At 45.1% G+C, this 22876-nt stretch overlaps 1 protein-coding gene across 1 annotated transcript in view; it reads left to right on the top strand.

Moving 5' to 3' along the window:
* LOC136577583 (cytochrome P450 2K1-like) overlaps positions 1 to 15612 on the top strand; it is a 47180-nt gene extending 31568 nt beyond the window's left edge. The window contains exons 4-9 of the mRNA XM_066577510.1: positions 363 to 523; positions 2878 to 3051; positions 10730 to 10871; positions 13197 to 13384; positions 14064 to 14205; positions 15401 to 15612. Of these exons, the coding sequence (XP_066433607.1) occupies positions 363 to 523; positions 2878 to 3051; positions 10730 to 10871; positions 13197 to 13384; positions 14064 to 14205; positions 15401 to 15588 (995 nt within the window). The 3' untranslated portion in view covers positions 15589 to 15612. The remainder of the gene's footprint in view (positions 1 to 362; positions 524 to 2877; positions 3052 to 10729; positions 10872 to 13196; positions 13385 to 14063; positions 14206 to 15400) is intronic.
* The last annotated feature ends 7264 nt before the right edge of the window (positions 15613 to 22876 follow it).

Here is a 22876-nt window from a genome sequence, read left to right as displayed (position 1 = left end):
AACTAGTGTACAGTAAATACTAATTACTGCATGTAATTACACCGGGCTCACAAAAGCGTCTGGTCACAGCATATTACGTATGCAGGTTTTACGCATGTAATATGCTGTACTAATTTCCCATAGGTTGCTATGTTGCTGCTCACACAAATGGTGCGAACTATGTGCGCAAAAAAAAAAAAAAATCAGCATGTTCTATCTTGGCACACATACACGCCATAATAGTGCATAGTGATTGGAGCAGTGTTTCACCATTATCTACTAGAGTACTGTCTCGATTGAGTAGTGTTCTCTGACTAATATTGTCTAGGAATGGCCTTTTATATTGCATCCTTTTTTTTATCATTTCCATTTTCTTCTTCTAGGTAAGCCCTTCGATCCACACATCCTAATAAACAGTGCGGTATCTAATGTAATCTGCTCTGTTATATTTGGGAAAAGGTTTGAGTACAGTGACCCAAAATTTAAAGTATTAATCGAAATGTTAGATGAAAATGCCAAACTGGTCGGTACACCAAAAGTGATGGTAAGAACATTTCCTGATGATTAAGATGTATCCAGTCTTTTTAGTGGGTCTCATTAGTATCGGTTTATTAAACTACAGATCAATAATTTCAATAGAGCACCAAATTGTAGATTTTTTTAGAAAGGAAAGAAAGAAGCTAATTTGTGCGGAATATAGACTTATTTAGACAATTAGTTACGGTGTTCACAGATAAGGGTGGATACTTTGATGAGAGAAAGTTGAAAGAAAATCAAGGCGCAACTAATTTGAAAATCATCTGTGCGAGTACAAAACATGTTTATTAGCCTTATTTGTGCTGTACTGAAATTATAGAGTTTTGTGTATATATCCAAAAAAGGTTCACAGATGTAAACTGATTTCATGAAACCTCATAGCAAAACTGAATACTAATTCCCCCCCCCCCCCCAAAAAAAAAACCTCAGTCACTAAGGGCTAATGCCCACGGATGGATTTCTGCCACGTGTCAGGCGGCAGAAATCTGTGGCATTATCCCGCATCTATTAGGTTCTTTTGAACATAATAGCGTAATGTTCATGCTGCGAATTCTACCACGGAATTCTGCATCTGGAAGAAAGTGCAGCATGCTCTAATTGCTGTGGGAAAATGCGCGTCTGGCGGAAGTACCAGACACATGCGCGCCGGCTCGCTAGACAGGACTTGCGTGGTGGATCCAGAAAGGTGAGTATACAGTCTTTGGGGGGGGGGGGGGGGGGGTGCTGTTTTGAATTCTGCTGCTATATGCCGTGGAAACCAACTTGGCCGTGGGCATGAGGCCTAAATAGTCAGATGCCAGATCTCTCTCTCTTTCCCCTGCTAACGCCCCCCGCTCACCCCAGCCACCCCCCCAAGCCTGCTCAGACAAGAATGCAGTTAGAAGAGAGATGCTCGCTCGAGTAACTACCTTATCTGAGCATGCTCGCTCATCTCTAGTTGCTATCCATCCACCATGCTGCCTCCTAATTCCTGCCTAGGAGGATCGTTTAATATCTGGAGGCTGTAAGGAGAATTTATGTGTTTATCAAAGAGAAGATGATCCCAGATCTCGTGCAGAAGTCTGGACATCACACCAGCCTGTGCGGTATCAGATGATTTCTAATTTATTCCAAGGTGTTCGAAGCTTATGTACCATAAATGACATCACAGCAAAAGTATATACCTCCATGATTAATAAGAATACATAATAGGCTAAAACAAAAAATGATTAACAAAAGTTACACCTCTTAAGGTGTAACTATAACATACAATGAAACCGTTATGAATTCAGGAAAAAGGAATGCAAGGGGGGTCTAGAAGTCTGTCCTATTTCCTGTTTGCCCCATCAGTAAACATGCACACATGGGTGGTCTAGGAGACTGTCTTATCTCGTCTGTCCCATCAGAAAACATGCACTGCTATAGAATGGTTTCGTTTAACCCCTTCACTACTTATACTAGTATCATGCTATATATTTCTAGTCTACAATGCAATAAAAGAACAATTAACTGATACATTGATCTACAATTTTCTTAACAGAGGCTCTGGGTAATAGATGTGTGTTCTGAGAGATAGCATAAGCTTCTATACTCAGAGGTTACCTGACATTTTCTCCACTTCGTCTAATGCAGCAAATGTTATAGAATGAACTATGCTCTTTTGAGTAAGCCACAGATGTATCTGTCTGTGTAAACAGCCTGAATGAGAGCGAACGAGCTAACAGGGACTTTACAAGAACTGTCTTGTCTTAAAGGATCCTAATTTGAAAGGCACAGATGGTGCTTTGCAAATTAATCCAGCAAACAAACAGGTAGATGCTGGACTAGTGACAACACTCCAAATCTACACCAACTTCTAACAGGTCACAAACGTCCTCTGTGAACTGCAAAGGGTGCCATGTGACTAGCATAATGCACCTATGATTGGTGAAGCAGCAGACAGCTGCTTTACCCATTAATGAAGAGTTTGTCATGGACAGCAGAGGGGAGGGAGGAGAAGCTTAGCAACTTGCTCTTCTTTCCCTCTCTGACAGCTATGTGTAATGTGGATGGACTGTCCTCCAATTGTTGCCAGGTCAAAGGAGGCTGCAATTGAAAAAATAAATAGGTAAAAACTTGTCTACCTGCTCCTGGGACAGCTCCCTCAACTGGATGCCCTAGGTATTGCTCTTCCAGTTCTTAGTGGCCATACACTGAGCCACTTGTTTTAAAATAAAAAAAAATCAAAATACTAGAGCTTAGAAAATTCATAATATGTATGTCTTCTATATTTAAAGGTGGTGTGTCTGATTGCTTTGTGAACTCCCATAAAGCCCCATTTTATTGCACTTGTCTGTACTTTTTATACATGAATGTCTAAAGTGGGACTATTTCTTTCAATAGCTGTTCAATTATTACCCTGTAATTGGATCACTCTTGGGCCTCCATAAGAAAGTAGAGCAGAATATAAAAGATCTAAAAGCTTATATCACAAACAGTATGAAGCAACGAAGAGTGGAGTTCGATGCAAATGATATCACTGGATATATTGATGCATATCTTATGAAACAGGAACAGGTGAGTTGTTTGTTTCCCATAGCGGTATATATGTCAGCATTATCTTCCTTTAGATCAACAGGCGTGTCACGTCACTAATATTGGGAACATCAGGGCATTTTACTATCCGAGTTAGAAATTTTACTCATACAGAACATCTTCCTTGACATTTGGACCAATTCTTTACCCCCTTGTTTCCTAATAATGCAGAATGGAGTTCTCACTTCCTAAAACCAAAGAAGATGGGATTAAAGGGGTTGTTTGGTTACCCAACAACCCTGCTTTAGGGCTGTCTGCATTACAAAAAATGATCTATACTTACCCCTCCACCCAGCGCTGCAGCCCCGCTACGGGCCCTTCCTTTCCTGTAACATCATCTATCACAACAAAACAGGTGACCATTGCAGCGGTGACTTTTTTTTCCTTTACCATGTACAGCGGGTGGACAAAAATATGGAAACACCATACGAAATGCAAGCCTTAAAATCAGTCTCTACATATCTTATTGAAATATAACATATAATCCCATGTAACGTAAGTGGAGGTAATATGACACAGATGCTGCTGAGCAGGAGTGAACTTCTGCCTGAGCAACAATGTTCCATTGGTCTGGGGTTGGAGCCACTCAGCTGCTGTTACTAGCTAGCTACCAAAACCACCCAGAGCAGGGCAAGAGGTGAAGTAAATGCAAATTTGGCAGGAAAGCTTTCAGCCATGCAGGGGTCAAAAGGACAGCTCAGTGCTAATGGTTAAACGGCTAATGGTTATTTCATACAATATGTTATGGATTTGGGAATGTGGATCCACTGGACCCTGGACCAACCAACCAAGCCTAGACAGATCCTGGAGTGGTTTGGCAGCTGACTCCTCAGATAGGGGACTGTTGCCGGGAAAAGGGGGAGACTGACACTTGGAAGGCCCCTACCTGTAAGTAAGCCAATCATTTTGATAAGGGCGGCACTGTGCTGGAACCTTGGGTCTGACTATCCTTGATGGGACAGTAAACATAGGAACTAGCAGCAGACAGAGGAACACACAAATGCAGGACAGAGCAATGGAACTGACAGAAAACAAACGTAAAGACAGAGGCAGAGCTCAGACAGCATAAACAGAATCTAAATACAAACTCAGGAATACAGACAGAACTCAGACTCAGGAATACAGACAGAACTCATACTCAGGAATACAGACAGAACTCAGACTGCATATACAGAACTCAGAGAGCTGTGCAGACCTGAGATGGGACAGACAGAACTCAAACTCAGGAATACAGACAGAACTCAGACTGCATACACAGAACTCAGAGAGCGAGGCAGAACTGAGACAGCATGGGCAGAACTGAGACAGAAGAAAGCTGAGTGTAAGAACACACACCAACTCTGAGGCCAAAGGAAAGTGCCACAGTCAGCTTAAATAGCAGAGTAACACCTATTTAACTCCACAGGGGAGATCAGAGCCAGAGAGCTGGTTAACCCTCTCAGTGCTGGATGAAAGCAGACAGGGAGAGTGGAGACGCTTGCCGCTGTCCAGAACCGCATAAGAGCTAGTGAGCTTACACATTGTTTCCACATTTTTGTCCACGCCCTGTAGCTATCCCCCCATATATTTTTATGCGCTCGTCCGTTAAATTATAGAACAGAAATCGCAGATCGCACCTATCTGCGATTCCTGTTCTCTTCTCTATATGCGCTCAATAGGGCCGGCGGCAGCAGTGCCGACCCCATTGAGAATATATACTAGACAAATCATTCTCCTCTGCCACAGCTGTTAAAGCTGTGGCAGAGAAGAATGATGTTTGCCCATTGAATTCAATGGAGCCGGCAATACAGCTGCTGAATACTACTCAGAGCAGTTCAGGAGAACTGCCGGCCGCCGCGGCTGAACTCCGTCTGCCGGGACCAGGTGAGTATATAATTTTGTTTTATTTTTACACATTTCTGGATGAATTTCCAGGAAGGGCTTATATATTTAAGCCCTTCCCGAAAATTCATCGTGAGATCGTCCACAGCGCATTGCTTTCAATGGAGCCGGCTGTATTGCCGGCTCCATTGAATTCAATGCGCTGGACAGTGCTGGACAGCTCCGGCCCGTTTCTATTGAAACGCAGCTAGAAGCAGTTTTTTCGGGCGATTTTTCGGCCCCAGTCACGCATCCGTCATGCGATCCGCAAATCGCGGGAAAAAACGCCCTTGTGACTAAGGCCTCAGAGTGTAACAGTCAGTCAATCAGGTGGGGGGGGGGGGCAGGGTTGGAAAAAATTGTTTTTGGCTGAGTAGCTCTTTAACATATCAATGAGAAATGTAAAACAAAAATGTACAGAATGGCAGAATTTGAAATTGTTTAGTCACCCTGGTTCAAAATTCACATGTACCCCAAAAGTGTGCCAATAAAAAGAAATGCCCAGAAAAAAACACAAACAAGCCCACACACAGCTGAAAAAAAATAAAATAAAAAGGAAAATGCAAATGTGCAAGAGCCCATACTGGCATTGCCAAGAAAGGTACGTTTACACATGGCAGATTTTGGAGCGTAGTTTGACATAGATGTGCAGAAGATTTGACCCTTTCAATTGAAGTGTTGAAGTCTACTGCAGATTTATGTCAAAATCCAGGTCAAAATCAATCGTGCAGATTTTAATGCAGACTTTGACATGGATTTTCGTGGGGATTTTCTACCAAATCCACAATATGTGAAGCCACCCTAAAGAAACTAGCATTTATTATTCCATGTTCCCAAGAATTGCTAAAAAAAGCAAAAACAAATTGCACCCATGTCATGTGTCTGTAGTCCAAGAGTAGTTTCTAACAGGTTTGATGAAATTGTGCAATATTGTTTATGGTTGACGCCCTCAGATGTGGTACGGCGGGTAAGTTGTGCTATTAAAGATGTCACATTAGCAGATGTCTTTACCATTGTGCAGATGAGCATACAAAACAGACTATAACAAATAAAGAATATATAAAAATGAATGTCAATCTTTATTAATAACCAATGTAAATATACAACTATGTCTGTCAAGACATCATAAATACAATATATAGAAGACTAGCTGATATATCTGGCTTTGTCCGAGTTAATTTGGTACAGGTGCTTTCCTGTTCGCACTGAAAATTTTCATGAAGTCATGGTTACTTTAGAGGAACCAAAGAATAATATATGTAAACACATAGAGGAGCGTTAGATTTTCCTCCGACTGCATGTACCCATGTCCCTCTGCAGAATGTGCCACCCCTCCCACTCTCCTCACTTTTTACACTCAAAGGTAACACCCCTTTTATTAAAATTTAACCCCAGACTAGAGATTGCAGCCCTTTCGTAGGCTTAAAGGCATGCTCCATGCCTGCAGTCCATAGCCGTTTCCTTATGTACTTTACAGCCTTTCATTATATGCACATAGAGGTCAGTTAGACTGTTCTCAGTATATACACATAGAGGTGAGGTAGATTCTCCTCAGTATATAAACATAGAGGTGAGGTAAATTCTCCTCAGTATATACACATAGAGGTGAGGTAAATTCTCCTCAGTATATACACAAAGAGGGGAGGTAGATTCTCCTCAGTATATACAGCGTTAGATTTTCCTCCGACTGCATGTACCCATGTCCCTCTGCAGAATGTGCCACCCCTCCCACTCTCCTCACTTTTTACACTCAAAGGTAACACCCCTTTTATTAAAATTTAACCCCAGACTAGAGATTGCAGCCCTTTCGTAGGCTTACAGGCATGCTCCATGCCTGCAGTCCATAGCCGTTTCCTTATGTACTTTACAGCTTTTCATTATATGCACATAGAGGTCAGTTAGACTGTTCTCAGTATATACACATAGAGGTGAGGTAGATTCTCCTCAGTATATAAACATAGAGGTGAGGTAAATTCTCCTCAGTATATACACATAGAGGTGAGGTAAATTCTCCTCAGTATATGCACAAAGAGGGGAGGTAGATTCTCCTCAGTATATACACATAGAGGTAAGGTAGATTGTTGTGCCAAATTTCACACTTGTACAACACCAGGAAGTTACATTACATAGTAGTGCACTTAATTTTGCAATTAGCATTAAATAATCGAGTTGTGACCCCTTCACTTTTCCTATTTAGGACCTAAAGAATGTTTGTGCCAAATTTCAAGTTTGTACGACACCGGGGAGTTAGAGAATTAGTGGCAAGTCAGTGATTCAGTCAGTCAGTGAGTCAGTTAGTCAGTCAGTCAGTCAGTGAGGGCTTTCACCTTTTTCTATACATAAATAACAGATCTAAAATGTATGCTCAACTAGAGATGCAAAGACAGTGGCCATCCAGTAAGAATGGAGAACATTGGATACCTCCAGTGTGCATAGATGTAAGTACATAAGAAAACTGCACCACCATAAAACCTCTATCACAGGAGCAATAGCGATATCGCCGCAAGAAAATTGCAGCAATATCGCATCTGTGTTCTGTGCGATATCGCTGTGTCTTCTCGCAGCGATATCACGATTTGTGTCCCTACAAAGTTGCATGACTTTGTAGTGCTCTTTTGCCACGAAAATAAGCCCTGGCTATAGCAAAAAAACAAAACAAAACACAATACATCACCTAATAGGCGCTGTCCGGCTCTGCCATGCATCTCCTCTGCAGCTCTCGCAGACTAGCCTGTAGTTTTCAATCAGCGCTTTCTGGTTTGGAGGTGCAAAATCTCCACCTCCAGGAAGCGCTGCTCTGATTGGCTGAGCAGTAGCGCTCTAGAATCTATCACTGCAGCGCTCGATGAACCAATCACAGCCATCGTATTGAATGGCTGTGATTGGTTCATTGAGCAATGGCCTTGATTAGTTGAACCACGGTGCTCGCAAACCAATCAGAGCCAACGTTTCCTAAAGGCGCGGATTTTGAACCTCCAATGCAATGCGCCGCACAGCTCTGCTACACAGTACATACACACACAGCTCTACCACACCCCACACATCACACACACAGCTTGGCTTCTCCCACGACAGTCAGATCACCACAGGTCCTTTAGCCCACTGGATCTCTGTGGTAGCGGTAGGTCAGTGTGTTCTGTCAGGACTGCTGAGTTGTGTCTTCTGAGATAATAATAGTTTAGTTGTATTCTCATTTTGGTTTTTTTGTCCTCCCCTTTCAAGAGCCCTAACTGTGTTGTTCTTCTGTCGGTCAGGCTCTGTGTTTTATATCTGTTGTAGGACCTTTGATGGCATCACCAGGGGGCAGAGCAATGACATCAGCAGGGGCGGCGCATGAGAAGCACTCACACACATACATTAAGACAAGTGGTCGTGCGCAAAAAGTACAGTAAAAGACGCCGATCTTTGCAGGCAAAAAAAGCATTGTTTATTCCGCAAAACTGCAGCACTCAGGTGCAAATACGCATACGCTCGTGTGAAGCCGGCCTTATTTAGGCGAGCACTCAGACACCATACTCACAGACTGAATGTATAACAGGGAACATAGACACAGATAAGCGTGCACCTCCTGTACTTTCCCTAGCAGTCCCTAACTACCCCTGCACCTAGACAGGGTAATCGCCCAGGGAAACACCTAAATAGACTCCCTCATACTCCCTGCACCTAGGGATACAGTGGTAACACACATAGCCAATCAAGCAGAGTCATAAATAGAAGGGAATAGTCATGACCTGGGGATAATGCAGAGCTGAAGTCAAATGGAACAGCTGAGTCCAAAGCCTAAGTAGTCACCAAGTCAAAGTGCCGAAGGATATACTAGAGAGCATATTATGTGGTAGCCGAGCGCAGGCCTATGCGGGGAGACAATGGGAATTAACGGCAGCTCTACTGTCCCTCCCCGGAAGCACTTAAGCATGGCCCAGCGGCACACTGTGGTAAAATAGTATAGGTGATGATAACCATATAACTAGAATGTTCTCGTGACGCCAGTACCTTTTTGATAAAGCATTCTGGTGGAGATGGAATAAAGAGTCCAAACCAGGTTTTCCAAAGTAAACCAAAAGTACACAGTTTACTTAATGCTTGTAAGATTAAACAGCTGTTCACACTTGCCAGTTTTCAAATGAGCAATAACTTTGACAGTCATACGGTAAACAGAAGATCACATGTTTTAACTTCCTTTCCTTTTTCTCTGTTTGATAAGGTAATCCCACCAGTCTAAGTTATCTGGGGTTTTTCCCTCTGAGCACTGCTTTGAGAAGTACTCTTTTGGCGGACTCCTGCTCCTAGCTGCAACTTGTCCCGGGCCTATTTCTCTAACTCTTAACCTTCGAGGACTTTTTCCTTGCTGCAGCACCTTACACTGAATCCGCTCTCTTCCACCTCGGATGACCAACCACGACTCCTCCTCCATTTCCGCCTGATTTCCCATGCTTACTCCCCTCTCCAAACACACTTTCTCCTCTACCCTGCTTACTTTCCCAGGCTTTGCACAACTCCTCCCACTCCACCAATTCACTAGCGAGCAGCCAATGTCTTCCCTATACATTACTCTCTATGTCTCTGTAGGATTTCATAGTCAGGTATTACAGGACTTTGCTGCCTATTAGCCTACCTTGTAGTGTCCTCCGGGTCACTGCAATTCCAAAGCATAGTCCGAGTTCAAAGTTCAGAAAAAACAGCAAACACTTCTTTAATAAACTGCACAAACATAGAAAAGGCTTTGATGATAATATCACTGGCAATTCCAGGAAAATGAATGCGAGTTCAAATAGCCCAGGTATCCAGTAATCATGCTGTAGAGAAACCAGCGCTGCAGACAGAACTGCAATTATACATCACCTGTGCAGGTAAACATCCCAGACACAAGTGCAGGCTGAAATCGACCCCCAAAAATCCTCACTGCGACTACTTATGCACGCAACCACATGAAGCTTGCTGCAGCATTCAAATGCTGCCATCCAATAGGTGGCGCTGCAGAAGTATTGCTCCATCTTCCTCATTTGCATATTACCCAGAGGAGCATGGATCGACTTATAAGCCTCCTCACTCACCTTCTTGGTACTCTGCCTAAGGAGTGATATTATCCTGCCCAAGTGTGACGAGTACAACCATCCTTATCCTTACAAATGCAGACATCTCTCCAGCTGCTGCCTATGGCCGAATTAACACGGGCATAAGTGCAATTCTGCCGCACAAACACGCGCCATATTTGCTAAGCCGAAATGCTCTTACGTTTGCGTATTTCGGCTATGGGGAGGTTTATTTGTGTGCACAAATGCAGCCCGTGTTTGCACACACAAACATATAGACACAAATTCTCATTGATTTAGTGCCCATATTTCTGCGAATATGCAGGTTTCCTGTTATTCGTGGTGCATGATGGACTCTACTATGGTATTTGCTCCTGCTTAGCGTAGTGACCAGGGGCCAGGTCGGTGCGATCGCTCTGTTCTCTAGCTGCGACTCCTCTGACTTCTTCCAGGGTACATGATCATCTCTAGAAGTGAAAAAACAATTACAGGCCACTAGGTGGCAGCATAGCATTGGCACAATGTAAAGATAATTCTGCATATCTGCACATTATTCAGCTTGTACAATACAAAGTAGGGTATGTGACAATAATGACACAACATCCTAAATGAACGTAAGGAGATCCCTTCCTGCTTACACTAACATTATAAAGCAGAAATAGGCTTTAACTACCCTGATAGAAGTAACTTACTACTGTATACGGTTTGGGAATGGAACACCAGCTATGTATAGTAACCAATAGAATATACGCATTGTGTGGTTTCAGGAGTCAACAAAACCTCAGACACTTTTTGATGATGATAATCTGATTAATGCAGTCCTGGATCTCTTTGCTGCTGGAACTGAAACTACATCTACGACAATCCGCTGGGGAGTTCTGTTGATGATGAAGTACCCGGAAATGCAAAGTAATTGTTCATAAAAGTAATTGTTTATCAATGACTATTGCTACAGATATAGCAAAGTTTAACTTGACTTAATTAATGTGTTAAAATAATTTTCTGCACCAAAATTTGCCATTTCCATTGCTTATTGATGGCTTTTGCTGTGTTGAGATAAAATGACAGCAGCTTTTCAATGCATCCAGATAACTTGTCACAGAAGGTTATCACATTCGAGTTAAACTTTGCTATATTTGTACATGTAGCTTCCAATTACTCTAGTAACTTTTGACACACACACACACACACACACACACACACATTATATATATATATATATATATATATATATATATATATATATTTTAAATTTTATTTAGCCATACACAGCCAGGGCATATATATACAACTCATGAAGACCCACAGCAAAAAACTCAGAATTGCCCCCTCCAAAAACGATTATCTTAGAGACAGCATATGTACACAACAGGCATAGATACAGTGCCTCAGCCCTAGTGTAGCCCAAAATAATGCAGTCCCCAAATAATTGTCAGATACCTGTACTACACAGTGATTACAGTGCGGTTACCTCCAGTGTTCATAGGTTACGTCTTCTCTGATTGTAGCCATTCGATTTTGTTTTTCGTCTTTATGTAAATCTAAACCACAGTAAAGAAAAATTTTCAAGTCATGATTCATCGCTGCACACACCCCACATCCTGCCGGTACCCTCAATGAACCTCTCTGTGCCCCTTCATAGTTATAGTCGCCCCATAAAATAATAATGCCCCGTTTGTAGCCTTGCAAAATTATAGTGCTCCCTGTGGGACCCTACAAAGTTAGGCCTCATGTCCACTGGCAAAATCGAATTGCGGATTCTGCTGCGGAATTCGCATTCGATTTTGCCCATAGGGATCCATTAGCCATCCGCGGGCAATTAAATTGTATTTTGCACCCGCGGATGGCACTTTAATGGATTTGCATTTTCTCCCGCACTTGAGAGAAAACGCAGCATGCTCCATTTTCTGCGGGTCTCCCGCAGGCTTCCATAGAAGCCTATGGAAGCCGTCTGGTCCCGCGGTACACTCGCAGCTGAATTTCTGCTCTCCGGCGCTGGAGCACGGGAGAGCAGGAGTTCAGAGGGAAAAAGAGTGCACGGCGCATGAGCGTGGCACGCTGCCAGCGTTCCGAGGGCATCCGCCGGGCACAGAGAAAGAAGATCCGGCCGCGACGGACAGGAACCCGCACTGTCCGGACAGGTAAGAAAAATCTTTTTTTAGGCCTTATGTCCCCGGGAAAGGAGGGTCCCGCTGCTGGATTCTGCATGGAGAATCCGCGCAGGCCCGAATTTCCCAGTGGACATAAGGCCTTATAGTGCCTCCTCTGTGTCCCTACAAAGATATAGTGCCCTCCTCTTAAAGTATGGTCAGCAGGAGAACTTCCTAACTTGCAGTCCTACCTGACAGTGCACCTCCATGCAGTGCAGAGTTTGACTGTTTCCCCATTGTCTCCTAATGTCTGTTACATATTACACTGAGAGCACTTACTATGCTGAGAGCAGGATATTGGGGTAACAATCGGGTTCTACACTACATGGAGCCACACTGTTAAGCAAGACTATAAGCTAGAGAGTTCTGATGGCAGTGTATGTGTGTGTGTGTAGGTGTGTGTATGGGAGGCAAGTCAGTGGTTGGACAGGGCCATTAGGCCGATGGGACCCATAGCAGCTACGTGGTCTGCCACCACTGGCAGAATGCCACTGTTCATGGTTGCAGTAGCCACCCTGTCATTTGGTAGCCTCACTGCTTTTAAATTGATTTGAAGTAAAACATACATTTTTTAGTTTGAACCGATGGTTGACCTATAGTAAATGAATTCTGGGAAGTATTAAGTGACTTAAAAGGTGTTTTGCCTCCATCAGCAAGGTTTAATAACCTTGACAAAATTAATTGTTTAACCCTCTAAGGACCAAACTCTGTAAATATACGGCGCTTGGTCCTGGGCTTTATTTACCACTGATAGCAAAAAGTACCTTCGCTGGCCTGTAGGGGATGGCAAATCAATCACTTCTAACGCCCTCTCTATTCCTGATGAGCTTCCAAGGTTATTCTGTGCTGTATGCAAATCAACAAAGAAGAGCCATGTGGCCAAGAAGAGTAACTCGTGAGCTGCCAGAATAATCTCACCTCCTCTCTCTTAACAGACAGCTCATTGTATCTCCCATTACATGGGAATCCCTGTATAGGGGATGCAAGTCACAGTAAAAAACCTATATTCTTCCAGTTGATTTGTATGGGCAGGATGGTGTTGGTATATGTTATGTGACAAAACCAATTTTCATTTGCGTTACAGAGAGGGTACAGGACGAAATTAAAACACATATCAAACCAGGACAGTTGCCTACCATAGAGGATCGAAAGAATATGCCATATACTGATGCAGTAATACATGAAATACAGAGGTTTGGCAATATTGTTCCTCTTAATCTGTCACACACAACCCCAACTGATGTGAATTTTCGGGGTCACTGCATCCCAAAGGTGAGTTCAGTAAAAAAAAAAAAAAGAAGCTGTATGATCCAGGGAATTACAATTTAATTCATTGTGTATAAACTTGTGTAAAAACTGCGATGGAACCTCAAGTTCTTGCAGCACTCTTTCTTTTGTCCAAAAGCTAGGCACCTGAGCGGAAACCAAATAAACCCTAATCAATCGGGTCTGTTCAGTTCTGTTTGGTTTCGTCATGAGAGGGAGCTGTTAGGCTAAGGAGATTCCCCTTAACTGCTCCTCAAATGGAGCAGGAAAGCGGAACCCCGGGTGCAGGTCTTAACCATTTCCAATCCAATTTGTATCCTGGTTTTTCTAGGGGGCTTACTCTTTTTCTGCCATTATACAACAGCGCTATATGCTGGCTAAAGCCAGTACTGCATGAAGTGACACGTTGGATAGGCTCCGACAGCAGAGAAGCTGGCAATATACAGTAAGAGAACCCCGACGGATGTCTTCTAACATCAGAGCTGTACAGCCTTAAACCATAATGTCTTCAGAGGTCAGACAGTGGATTGGAAAGGGTTAAACCTCCCCTAGTCTTTTACTTCTAGACAAATGTTAACATAAGGGACTGCAATGGGGTCCATTGCCATCCCAAAAATTGCATTTTTAAAAAACAAATTCAATGGTATATACTAAAGAAAGATAACTGGTGATTTATTGTTCACAGGGTACAGAGGTTATTCCATTGCTGACATCAGTTCTCTATGATAAGACTCAATGGAAAACTCCATATAATTTCAACCCAAATCACTTTTTGGATGAAAACGGGAAATTTGTCCGAAATGATGCATTTATGCCTTTCTCAGCAGGTTGGTGACCAGACTCTCTAAAATGCAGAATAAAATATTTTACTTGTAAATCATCTGGGAAAAATACTTCCTGACCATGTGTATTTATTAAAATCCTTTGTATATCATTTCCTGCCATATCTATTATAAATATCCCGGCCAAGGCAAACTGGTTAGTTGCAGACTTAGGTCACCTAGCATCTTGGCTATATCCTCTACCAGCCTCCAACCTCCCAGATATGTCCTTAACGTTTGGTAATTTTTTACCAGTATGTCAGTTATCAATTACAAATGTGTGCAAACAAAAGAGCAGATGTACTAAGTAATGTCCATCATAGTAACATAGTATGTTAGGCAGAATGAAGACAATGTCCATCTAGTTCAGCCTGTTTCTACCCCCCCTCCCGCCTTGTTGATCCAGAGGGCGGCAAAAAACACCAACGAGGCAGATGCCAATTTACCAAGGCTCAGCGTTGAGAACTGAAACGCGTCCTCCAGCCTTTTCTTTTTAAGTGGGATATGTAATGGCATAGTTTATTTACTAAAGAAAAGCATATTCTTTTTAGAGAACCACCGACTCCGTTTTCCTTTTGGAGATACTTTATGCTACTAAGATTCCAATTTAGCTCATTTACTGTGCAGTCCTTCTATCAGGTCATTGATAAATATATTGAACAGAATGGGGCCAAATACTGAACCCTGTGGCACCCCACTAGCAATGGTGACCCAATCAGAGTACGATCCATTTATTACCACCCTCTGCTTCCTATCTCTGAGCCAGTTCTTTTCCCATCTACACACGTTTTCGTCCCGACCGAGCTGTCTCATTTTACATATCAACCTATTAACCTATCAATAGACTCTCCCTGGTCTTGCTTAGTGGTTGCTGCTGGGTCATACATTTAAGTACCCCATCAGCATCATCACCAGAAAGATTAGTTTAGTTTTGTGCAGCCCAAATGGCTTAGCTATACCTGGGCAAAGGAAATGGGGAAGCAGGCCAACTTATCCAACCTCCCTCTTCCTTTTAGTCTTGGAATTAACATTGATATTTGAATGGAGACCAGTGTCGAAAACTCTATGAAACTAATGTTTTCATGTTTACTTGACATTCTAAGTTTAGATTATCCAGTATATTCAATTACTGCAGGAATTAAGACCAAACACTTATTATACGATCCCTATATGGTTTACTAATTACATTCTATTTCAACAGGAAAACGAGCTTGTGCTGGGGAAAGCTTAGCCAAGATGGAACTTTTCCTGTTCTTCACAGGACTTCTCCAAGCATTTACTTTCTATCCACCAGCAGGAGTGTCCAAGGAAGATCTGAATCTCAAGCCCGACGTTGGTTTCACATTGGTTCCTACACCATATATGATTTGTGCCAAGCTCAACGAGTAGTATATAGTGATGGAAGGCAACAACACAGAGACTAATGCTTTTGTTCATAATTTTTATGTTAGATAAAATAAAATAAAAACTAAGTACAAAATGTATCTCATCTTTACATACAGTATCTGGGGGGGATTCAGTTGTGCTATTGAACTAGACAATGCTCAGCTCCAGATCTTTAGTGGTGTAGAACTTACAAGGGCATCCAATTAGCTTAATGTACCTTAATCCAAAGGAAACTTTGTAGTTTCAGTAGCATTCATTGGGCTTTTTCATTAAAGTTTATCTCCAGCCAAAAGTAAAGAAAAAAATTTACTGTGCTCCTGAATCCTTATGTATTGTAAGTATGCTCCAGACTGCTCCTGATTTCTGTATATAGGACAGGAAGTAGATCTCTTAGTAAAGGGGTCAATAATAAATTTCTAATTGATCTAGGGGTGTTAAGGGGTCAAGGGTAGGTTCTTTGGTACACAGCAGTGAAGTTCTAGCATGGCCAGTTTGATGGCGTCTTCTGCTAAAACAAAATTTTTCACTCCATTCCCCCACCGGTGATAGTAAGAATAACTAGGCAAAACAATATCGGGAAGTCATCTCAGACAACAAAAACGTCTTGCAGCTGTACCTGCCAATTGCAGTACATGGCAGGTAAATTTTAGGATACGGGGCAAGTGCAAAACAATGGCCCATGAAAAGCAGCCCACACTTAAGGCATGTTCACTAGAGATGAGCGAGCATATTCGTCCGAGCTTAATGCTCGTTCGAGTCGTAGCATACTTGATGATGCTCGTTACTCGAGCGAGCACCACCTGGTACTCGAGAAACTTTAATGTCCCTTACCCGCATGTTTAGCGCACTTTTTAGCCACTAATAATGCAGGTAGGGCTTTACCACTTCCTGCTGTGACGTGCCAACCCTCTGCACGTCTACAGCAGTGAGTGGCTGGCTGGATCAGGTGACCGCCGAGTATTAAAGCTGTTGCCGCCCGCGGCTCGCCTCAGGCGCATGCTGCATGAGATTAGGGATAGAGCTTCTGCTAGCATTGCTAGGCAGGGAAAGTGTTTTTGTAGGGATCCTGACTATCAGAACCCAGCAGTCCTTTCTAGGACTACTACTCCTCTCATTGTGTGCATCAGCATTTTGGCTGGCTGGGTCCAGTGGTGCGCACAGATTTTTTTTTCAAGCACACTATATAACCAGTCTCTGGGGGTCTCTGAATTGGCACTATTCAACAGCAGTATACCCTTTTAAATATTTCTGGGCCTGTTGAGAGCGTTCAGTATATACCAATCTCTGGGGTCTTTGAATTGGCGCTATTCAACGGCAAAATCCACTTTTACATTTTTCTGTGCCTGTTGAGAGCATACAGTATATACCAGTCTTTGGGGGTCTGTGAATTGGTGCTATTCAACGGCAGTATCCCCCTTTAAATATTTCTGGGCCTGTTGAGAGCGTACAGTATATACCAATCTCTGGGGTCTCTGAATTGACGCTATTCAACAGCAGTATACACGTTTAAAGTTTTCTGTGCCTGTTGAGAGCGTACAGTATATACCAGTTTTTGGGGTCTGTCAATTGGCACTATTCAACAGCAGTATGCACTTTTAAATTTTTCTGGCCCTGTTCAGAGCTTACACAATATACCAGTCTCTGGGTGGCTGTGAACTTCTGCTAACAACAGTATACACTGATTATTCTGTCTATTTTGGCCTATAAGCGTACGAAGCATAACTTGCATTTTGCGTAGCATTTAGTCCAAGTGCTTTATCCAACATGGTGAAGACTAGAGGTAAGGGTCGAGGCCGTAGACGTGGAAGTGGGCTTCCGAATGAGGGTGTGGGTAGAGGTCAAAGTCCTGGACGGGGTGAAACAGTGCCTGCTGCTGAGGGATTAGTAGAGCGCCACATATCTCCGCTCTCGAGCTTCATCTAACATTTTGCAGGTCCGGGTAGTAGACCATTATTAAAAGCACAACAGTGCGATCAGGTGCCGACGTGGATAGCGGGTAATGCCTCCAGTACTTTATCCAACACCCTGTCTTCCACACAGTTCACTCACGCTAGCCAAGGCACTGCACCTCTGAATCCTCAGGCTGCTCCTCCTTCATTTCAGCCTAGTCACTTCAGGAAAAGGAAAGATTATGAACAGGCATACACCCAAGAACTCTTCTCAAGTCCCTGGCCTGAGTCTGAAAAAATGGTTTCACAGCCACGTGAGGAGTTTGTCATGACCGATGCCCAAAATTTGGAACTTTCACAGACTCAGGGGGATGAGGGTGGGGACTTCCAATTACTGTCTCAAGAGCTATTTGTGAATGATGAGGATGAGACACAGTTGTCTGTCAGTGAGGTTGTTGTTAGGCCAGTAAGTCTGCGGGAGGAGCAGACAGAGGATTCAGAGGAAGAGCTGGTGGACGATGAGGTGACTGACCCCACCTGGGTTGCTAACCTCACTGAAGACTGGGCTTCAGAGGGGGAGGCAAGTGCAGCAGCAGAACAGGTTGGAAGAGGCAGTAGGATGGCAAAGGGGAGAAGCAGGGCCAGAGCAAATAATCCACCAACTGTTCCCCACAGCACCCCCTCGTGGCAAGCCTCCGTGCAGAGGGCTAGGTGTTCAAAGGTCTGGAGGTTTTTTAGTGAGAGCACAGATGACTGATGAACAGTGGTGTGCAACCTGTGCAGCACCAAGATCAGCAGGGGAGCCACCACTACCAGCCTCACCACCACCAGCGTGCACAGGCATATGATAGCTAAGCACCCCATGAGGTGGAACGAAGGCCATTCACCGCCTGCGGGTAACACCACAGCCTCTTCCCCAGTGTGACAACCTGGCACAGAGATGCAATTCCCCTCCCAGGACACAGGCACGAGTGCCTCCTGGCCTGCATCAAACAGAGGCTTTCTGCAATCTGATGGCGGCGGCAGTCCCTCGGTACTCGGTCCCCAGTTGCCACTATATTTCCCGGTGCGCCGTCCCTGCCCCCCACCAGCACGTCTTATGCAACATAAACTGTGCCCTCACTAACTCGGTCTGCCCTAGGTCTGCCCATGTGCTACCCACACCGAGGATTGTGGGTCCTACCTCAGTGATGGTTTCTCTGGCGTATTACACCTCCTCCTCCAAACACCACCCCTCCTCCACCACCTCCACATCTCAATTACCACATGTGAGCACGTCGCCTGCAGTTGGTAGCTTGAGGCGCTGCAGCACTGTGGTGGGAAAGCGTCAGCAGGCCGTGCTGAAACTACCCAGCTTGGGAGACAAGAGGCACACTGCCCAAGAACTGTTACAGGGTTTGACGGAGCAGACCGATCTGTGGCTTTTGCCGCTTAACCTCCAACCAGGCATGGTCGTGTGTGACAATGGGCGTAACCTGGTAGCGGCTCTGCAGCTTGGCAGACTAACACACGTGCCATGCCTGGCCCACGTGTTCAATCTGGTGGTTCAGCACATTCTGAAAAACTACCCCCATTTGTCTGACCTGCTCAGCAAGGTGCGACGCGTGTGTGCACATTTCAGGAAGTCCACCACAGATGCTGCCACCCTCAGGACACTGCAGCATAGCTTCCAGCTGCCAGTACACTGACTGTTGTGCGACGTGCCCATGCGCTGGAATTCTACGTTGCACATGTTTGTCAGGCTTTACTAGCAGCATAGAGCCATTGTAGAATACCAGCTGCAACATGGCCATCGGAGTGGTAGTCAGCCTCCGCAGTTCTTCACAGAGAAGTGGGCATGGATGGCAGACATCTGTCAGGTCCTAGGAAACTTTGAGGAGTCTACACAAATGGTGAGCGGCGATGCAGTCATTATCAGCACAACCATTGCGCTGCTTTGCCTCCTTAGAAGTTCGCTGCTAAGCATAAAGGCCGACACTTTGCGGTTAGAACAGGAGATGGGGATGACAATATGTCGCTTGATAGACAGATCACCCTCACGCCTGTTTCTCAGCGCGTATTGGAGGAGGAGGAGGAGGAGGAGGGGGGGGAAGAGACTGCTGCCCACACTGCAGAGGGTACCCATGCTACTTTCCTCACATCTGTTCAGCGTGTATGGACTGAAGAGGAGGAGGAAGAGGAGATTCATGAAAGTCATCCTCCTAGTGAGCACAGCGATGTGTTGTGTACTGGGAATCTGGCACACATGGCTGACTTCATATTAAGCTGCCTTTCCCGTTACCCTCACATTAGATGCATTCTGGCCAACACAGATTACTGAGTGTTCACCCTTCTCAACCCACGGTATAAGCAGAACCTTTCCACTCTCATTCCCGAAGATGAGAGTATGAGAGTGATGCAATACCACAAGGCCCTGCTGGAAAACCTGATGCTAAACTTCCCATCTGACAGCGCTAGTGGCAGAAGGCGCAGTTCCGAGGGCCAAGTAGCAGGGAAGGCGCGAAGATCAGGCAGCATGTTCAGCGCAGGCAGGGGAACACTCTCCAAGGCCTTTGCCAGTTTTATGGCTACCCAGCCAGACTGTGTCACCACTCCCCATTTTAGGCTGAGTCGGAGGGAACACTGTAAAAAGAGGGACAGGGAGTACATAGCTGACCTACCAACATCCTCCGTGATCCCTCTGCTCCAAACAACTATTGGGTGTCAAAGCTGGACACGTGGCACAAACTTGCGCTGTATGCCCTGAAGGTGCTGGCATGCCCTGCTGCTAGCGTCTTATCAGAGAGGGTGTTTAGTGCTGCTGGGGGAATCATCATGGATAAGCGTACCCGCCTGTCAACTGACAGCGCCGACATGCTTACCCTCATTAAGGGTCCCGGGTGGCATAATCTAACACGACCAAATGTATTGATGTCCTCTTTGACTATGGTACCCACTAAATCGATTCCAAATCTCTCAAAGGGAACCTCTATGATCGGGAGAGGCACTAAGGGACTGCAGAAGTGCGACACAGGAGCGGTGCTCTGACAGGTGGGACACGACTCACAGTACTCTTTTATGTCCTTGTACACCCCTGTCCAGAAGAACCTTTGAAGAATTCTATCCTGTGTTTTATCTGTTCCTAAATGTCCTCCTAAGGGTGACTACCTACTACAGTTCTTTTTCACTGCAAAATTCGCAGCGTTTTTTTTCTCTCCAGGGGTCTATGGGACTTGTTAATGTTAAAATCACATCACACAAAATTGCAATTTTGCAGTAAATTGCGATTTTGCCGCAATGCGTTTTTAATAGAGATGAGCGAACTTACTCGGCCACGCCCCTTTTTCGCCCGAGCGCCTCGATTTTCGAGTACTTCCGTACTCGGGCGAAAAGATTCGGGGGGTGCCGTGGGTGAGTGGGGGGGTTGCAGCGGGAAGTGGGGGGGGGGGAGAGGGAGAGAGAGAGGGCTCCCCCTTGTTCCCCGCTGCTCCCCCCCGCTCCGCCACGCCTCCCCCTGCCCCCCGGGGCCCCCCGAATCTCTTCACCCGAGTACGGAAGTACTCGAAAATCGCGGTGCTCGATCGAGCAATTACTCGAAACGAGTATATTCGCTTATCTCTAGTTTTTAACATTAGAAAGCCCCATAGACACCTGGAAAAAAACGCAGCGAATTCGCAAACGCTAGTGGGTTGTCACCCTAATACATGATTATGTGCCAAGTCTAGCACCTTGCGCCTGTACGGCTTTGGCACAACTAACTGTTCCATCACTTTCTCGCCTATTTTTGTTACTCTATACAACAAGTTATTATTCATGGCAAAATGGAGGAACCGTTGGTCAGAACCCGGTTCCTGTACCACACCATTTATTACCACGACATTTTCTTTTGCATTAACAAGAGTGGGGTCCCTTAATTGGGCTGCCTCAAAGTTCTCAGGCGCATCCTCCAAATTGGACAAATCCTGAACCGAGGGGTAATCTTCCTCTTCCGCATCATCTCCAGCCAAGACCTGTAAAGGAAAAGTTACATCCCTGGGTTCAATGTCCACATTTACGCCGCTATCCTGCGGAGGTGTAAGGTCAGCTGGGTTTGCGTCAGTCTCTTTCGAAGGGATTATCACCTTCCCGCACAAGTCCCAGAATATAGGGAAATTACGTCCCAATATTACGCTGTGCATTAAGTCCTTGACAACACCTACATCGTAGGTTATAGTTCCGACAGGGGTCTCAAAGTCACACTGTGCCATAGGATACACCCTGGTATCACCATCTATACACACCACACTTATGCGCTTACCCGGTATGAGGCCTTCTGCGACCAGGCTAGCATGCACCAAGGTGACCAGCCTACCCGAGTCCAGTAGAGCCCCGACAGAATGGTGGTTTACACTTATCCGGCAAAGTTGTGGCTCAGTCTCCAGTCTCTGTGAGGCACTGCAGGCAGGACCCACGAACAACGACCGACGCCAAGCACCATCACACTCCATAGGCTCCTCTTTCGACGAAATTTTCTCCATGGTCTCTGTGGGCCCGGTCGCAGTCGGAGCTCCGTCCCTCGTCCAGGCTGGATGCTTTCGGAGGACATCTGTCAGCCGGTCCACAAGCACCAACAGCTCCTCCACACCTGGAGTCGGCGCTCACATTGCAACCGCAGGCTTCATGCAGAACACTTTACCAGGTGCCGTGCCGTTGCCCTCAGCAGTTGGGATTGCTGCCAGCATCCGAAACACCAACTGTGCTAGTTTGTGCTCCAGGGGAGGGGTGGCAGCGACACATTGGATCTCCACCCTGTCCAGACTAAGAGCCTGCGAGGGAGATACACTCAATCCACAACTTCACCCTTTAAGTGCCTACAGCACTTATAAATAGACATGAGGGTGGTGTGGCTATCAAGCGGCCGTGTGGCATGAGGACAGCTGAACGCTGCGCAGGATAAAATTTGAGTATGCTGTGGGCGCAGGCTTGTGCCTGCGTCCTAGGGGGGGATTGGACAGCAATGCCAGCATGTAACACAGGAGAGGAAGCAGCGGTGTCACCCGCAGTCGGTGACTGGCCTTGGTTGCACCTAGTGTGGTGCTTAGCTAAGATGTGCCTTGCTGGTTATGGTCTGTCCCAAGTGAATTGTTAGGGGGGTGACCATCAGGCTCTTGCCCACAATTAGGCTTAATAGTACGACCCGGGAGCCTCAGATGCACCCATGCATGCTGCCCCTGCCCTTCCGTATCCGTTTCTGTGGTGTTTCTATCACTTTCTGATGTTTTCAGGTGATTCACACAACCCCCCCTATGCGGAGCATGGGTCACCTTGAAAAATGCTCGAGTCTCACATTGACTTCAATGGGGTTCGTTACTCGAAACGAGCTCTCGAGCATTACGAAAAGTTTGACTCGAGTAACGAGCACCCGAGCATTTTGTTGCTCGCTC

This window comes from Eleutherodactylus coqui, chromosome 8 (genome assembly GCF_035609145.1).
Source record: "Eleutherodactylus coqui strain aEleCoq1 chromosome 8, aEleCoq1.hap1, whole genome shotgun sequence".
NCBI lineage: Eukaryota > Metazoa > Chordata > Amphibia > Anura > Eleutherodactylidae > Eleutherodactylus > Eleutherodactylus coqui.
This window is presented reverse-complemented; position numbering and strand designations above follow the sequence as displayed.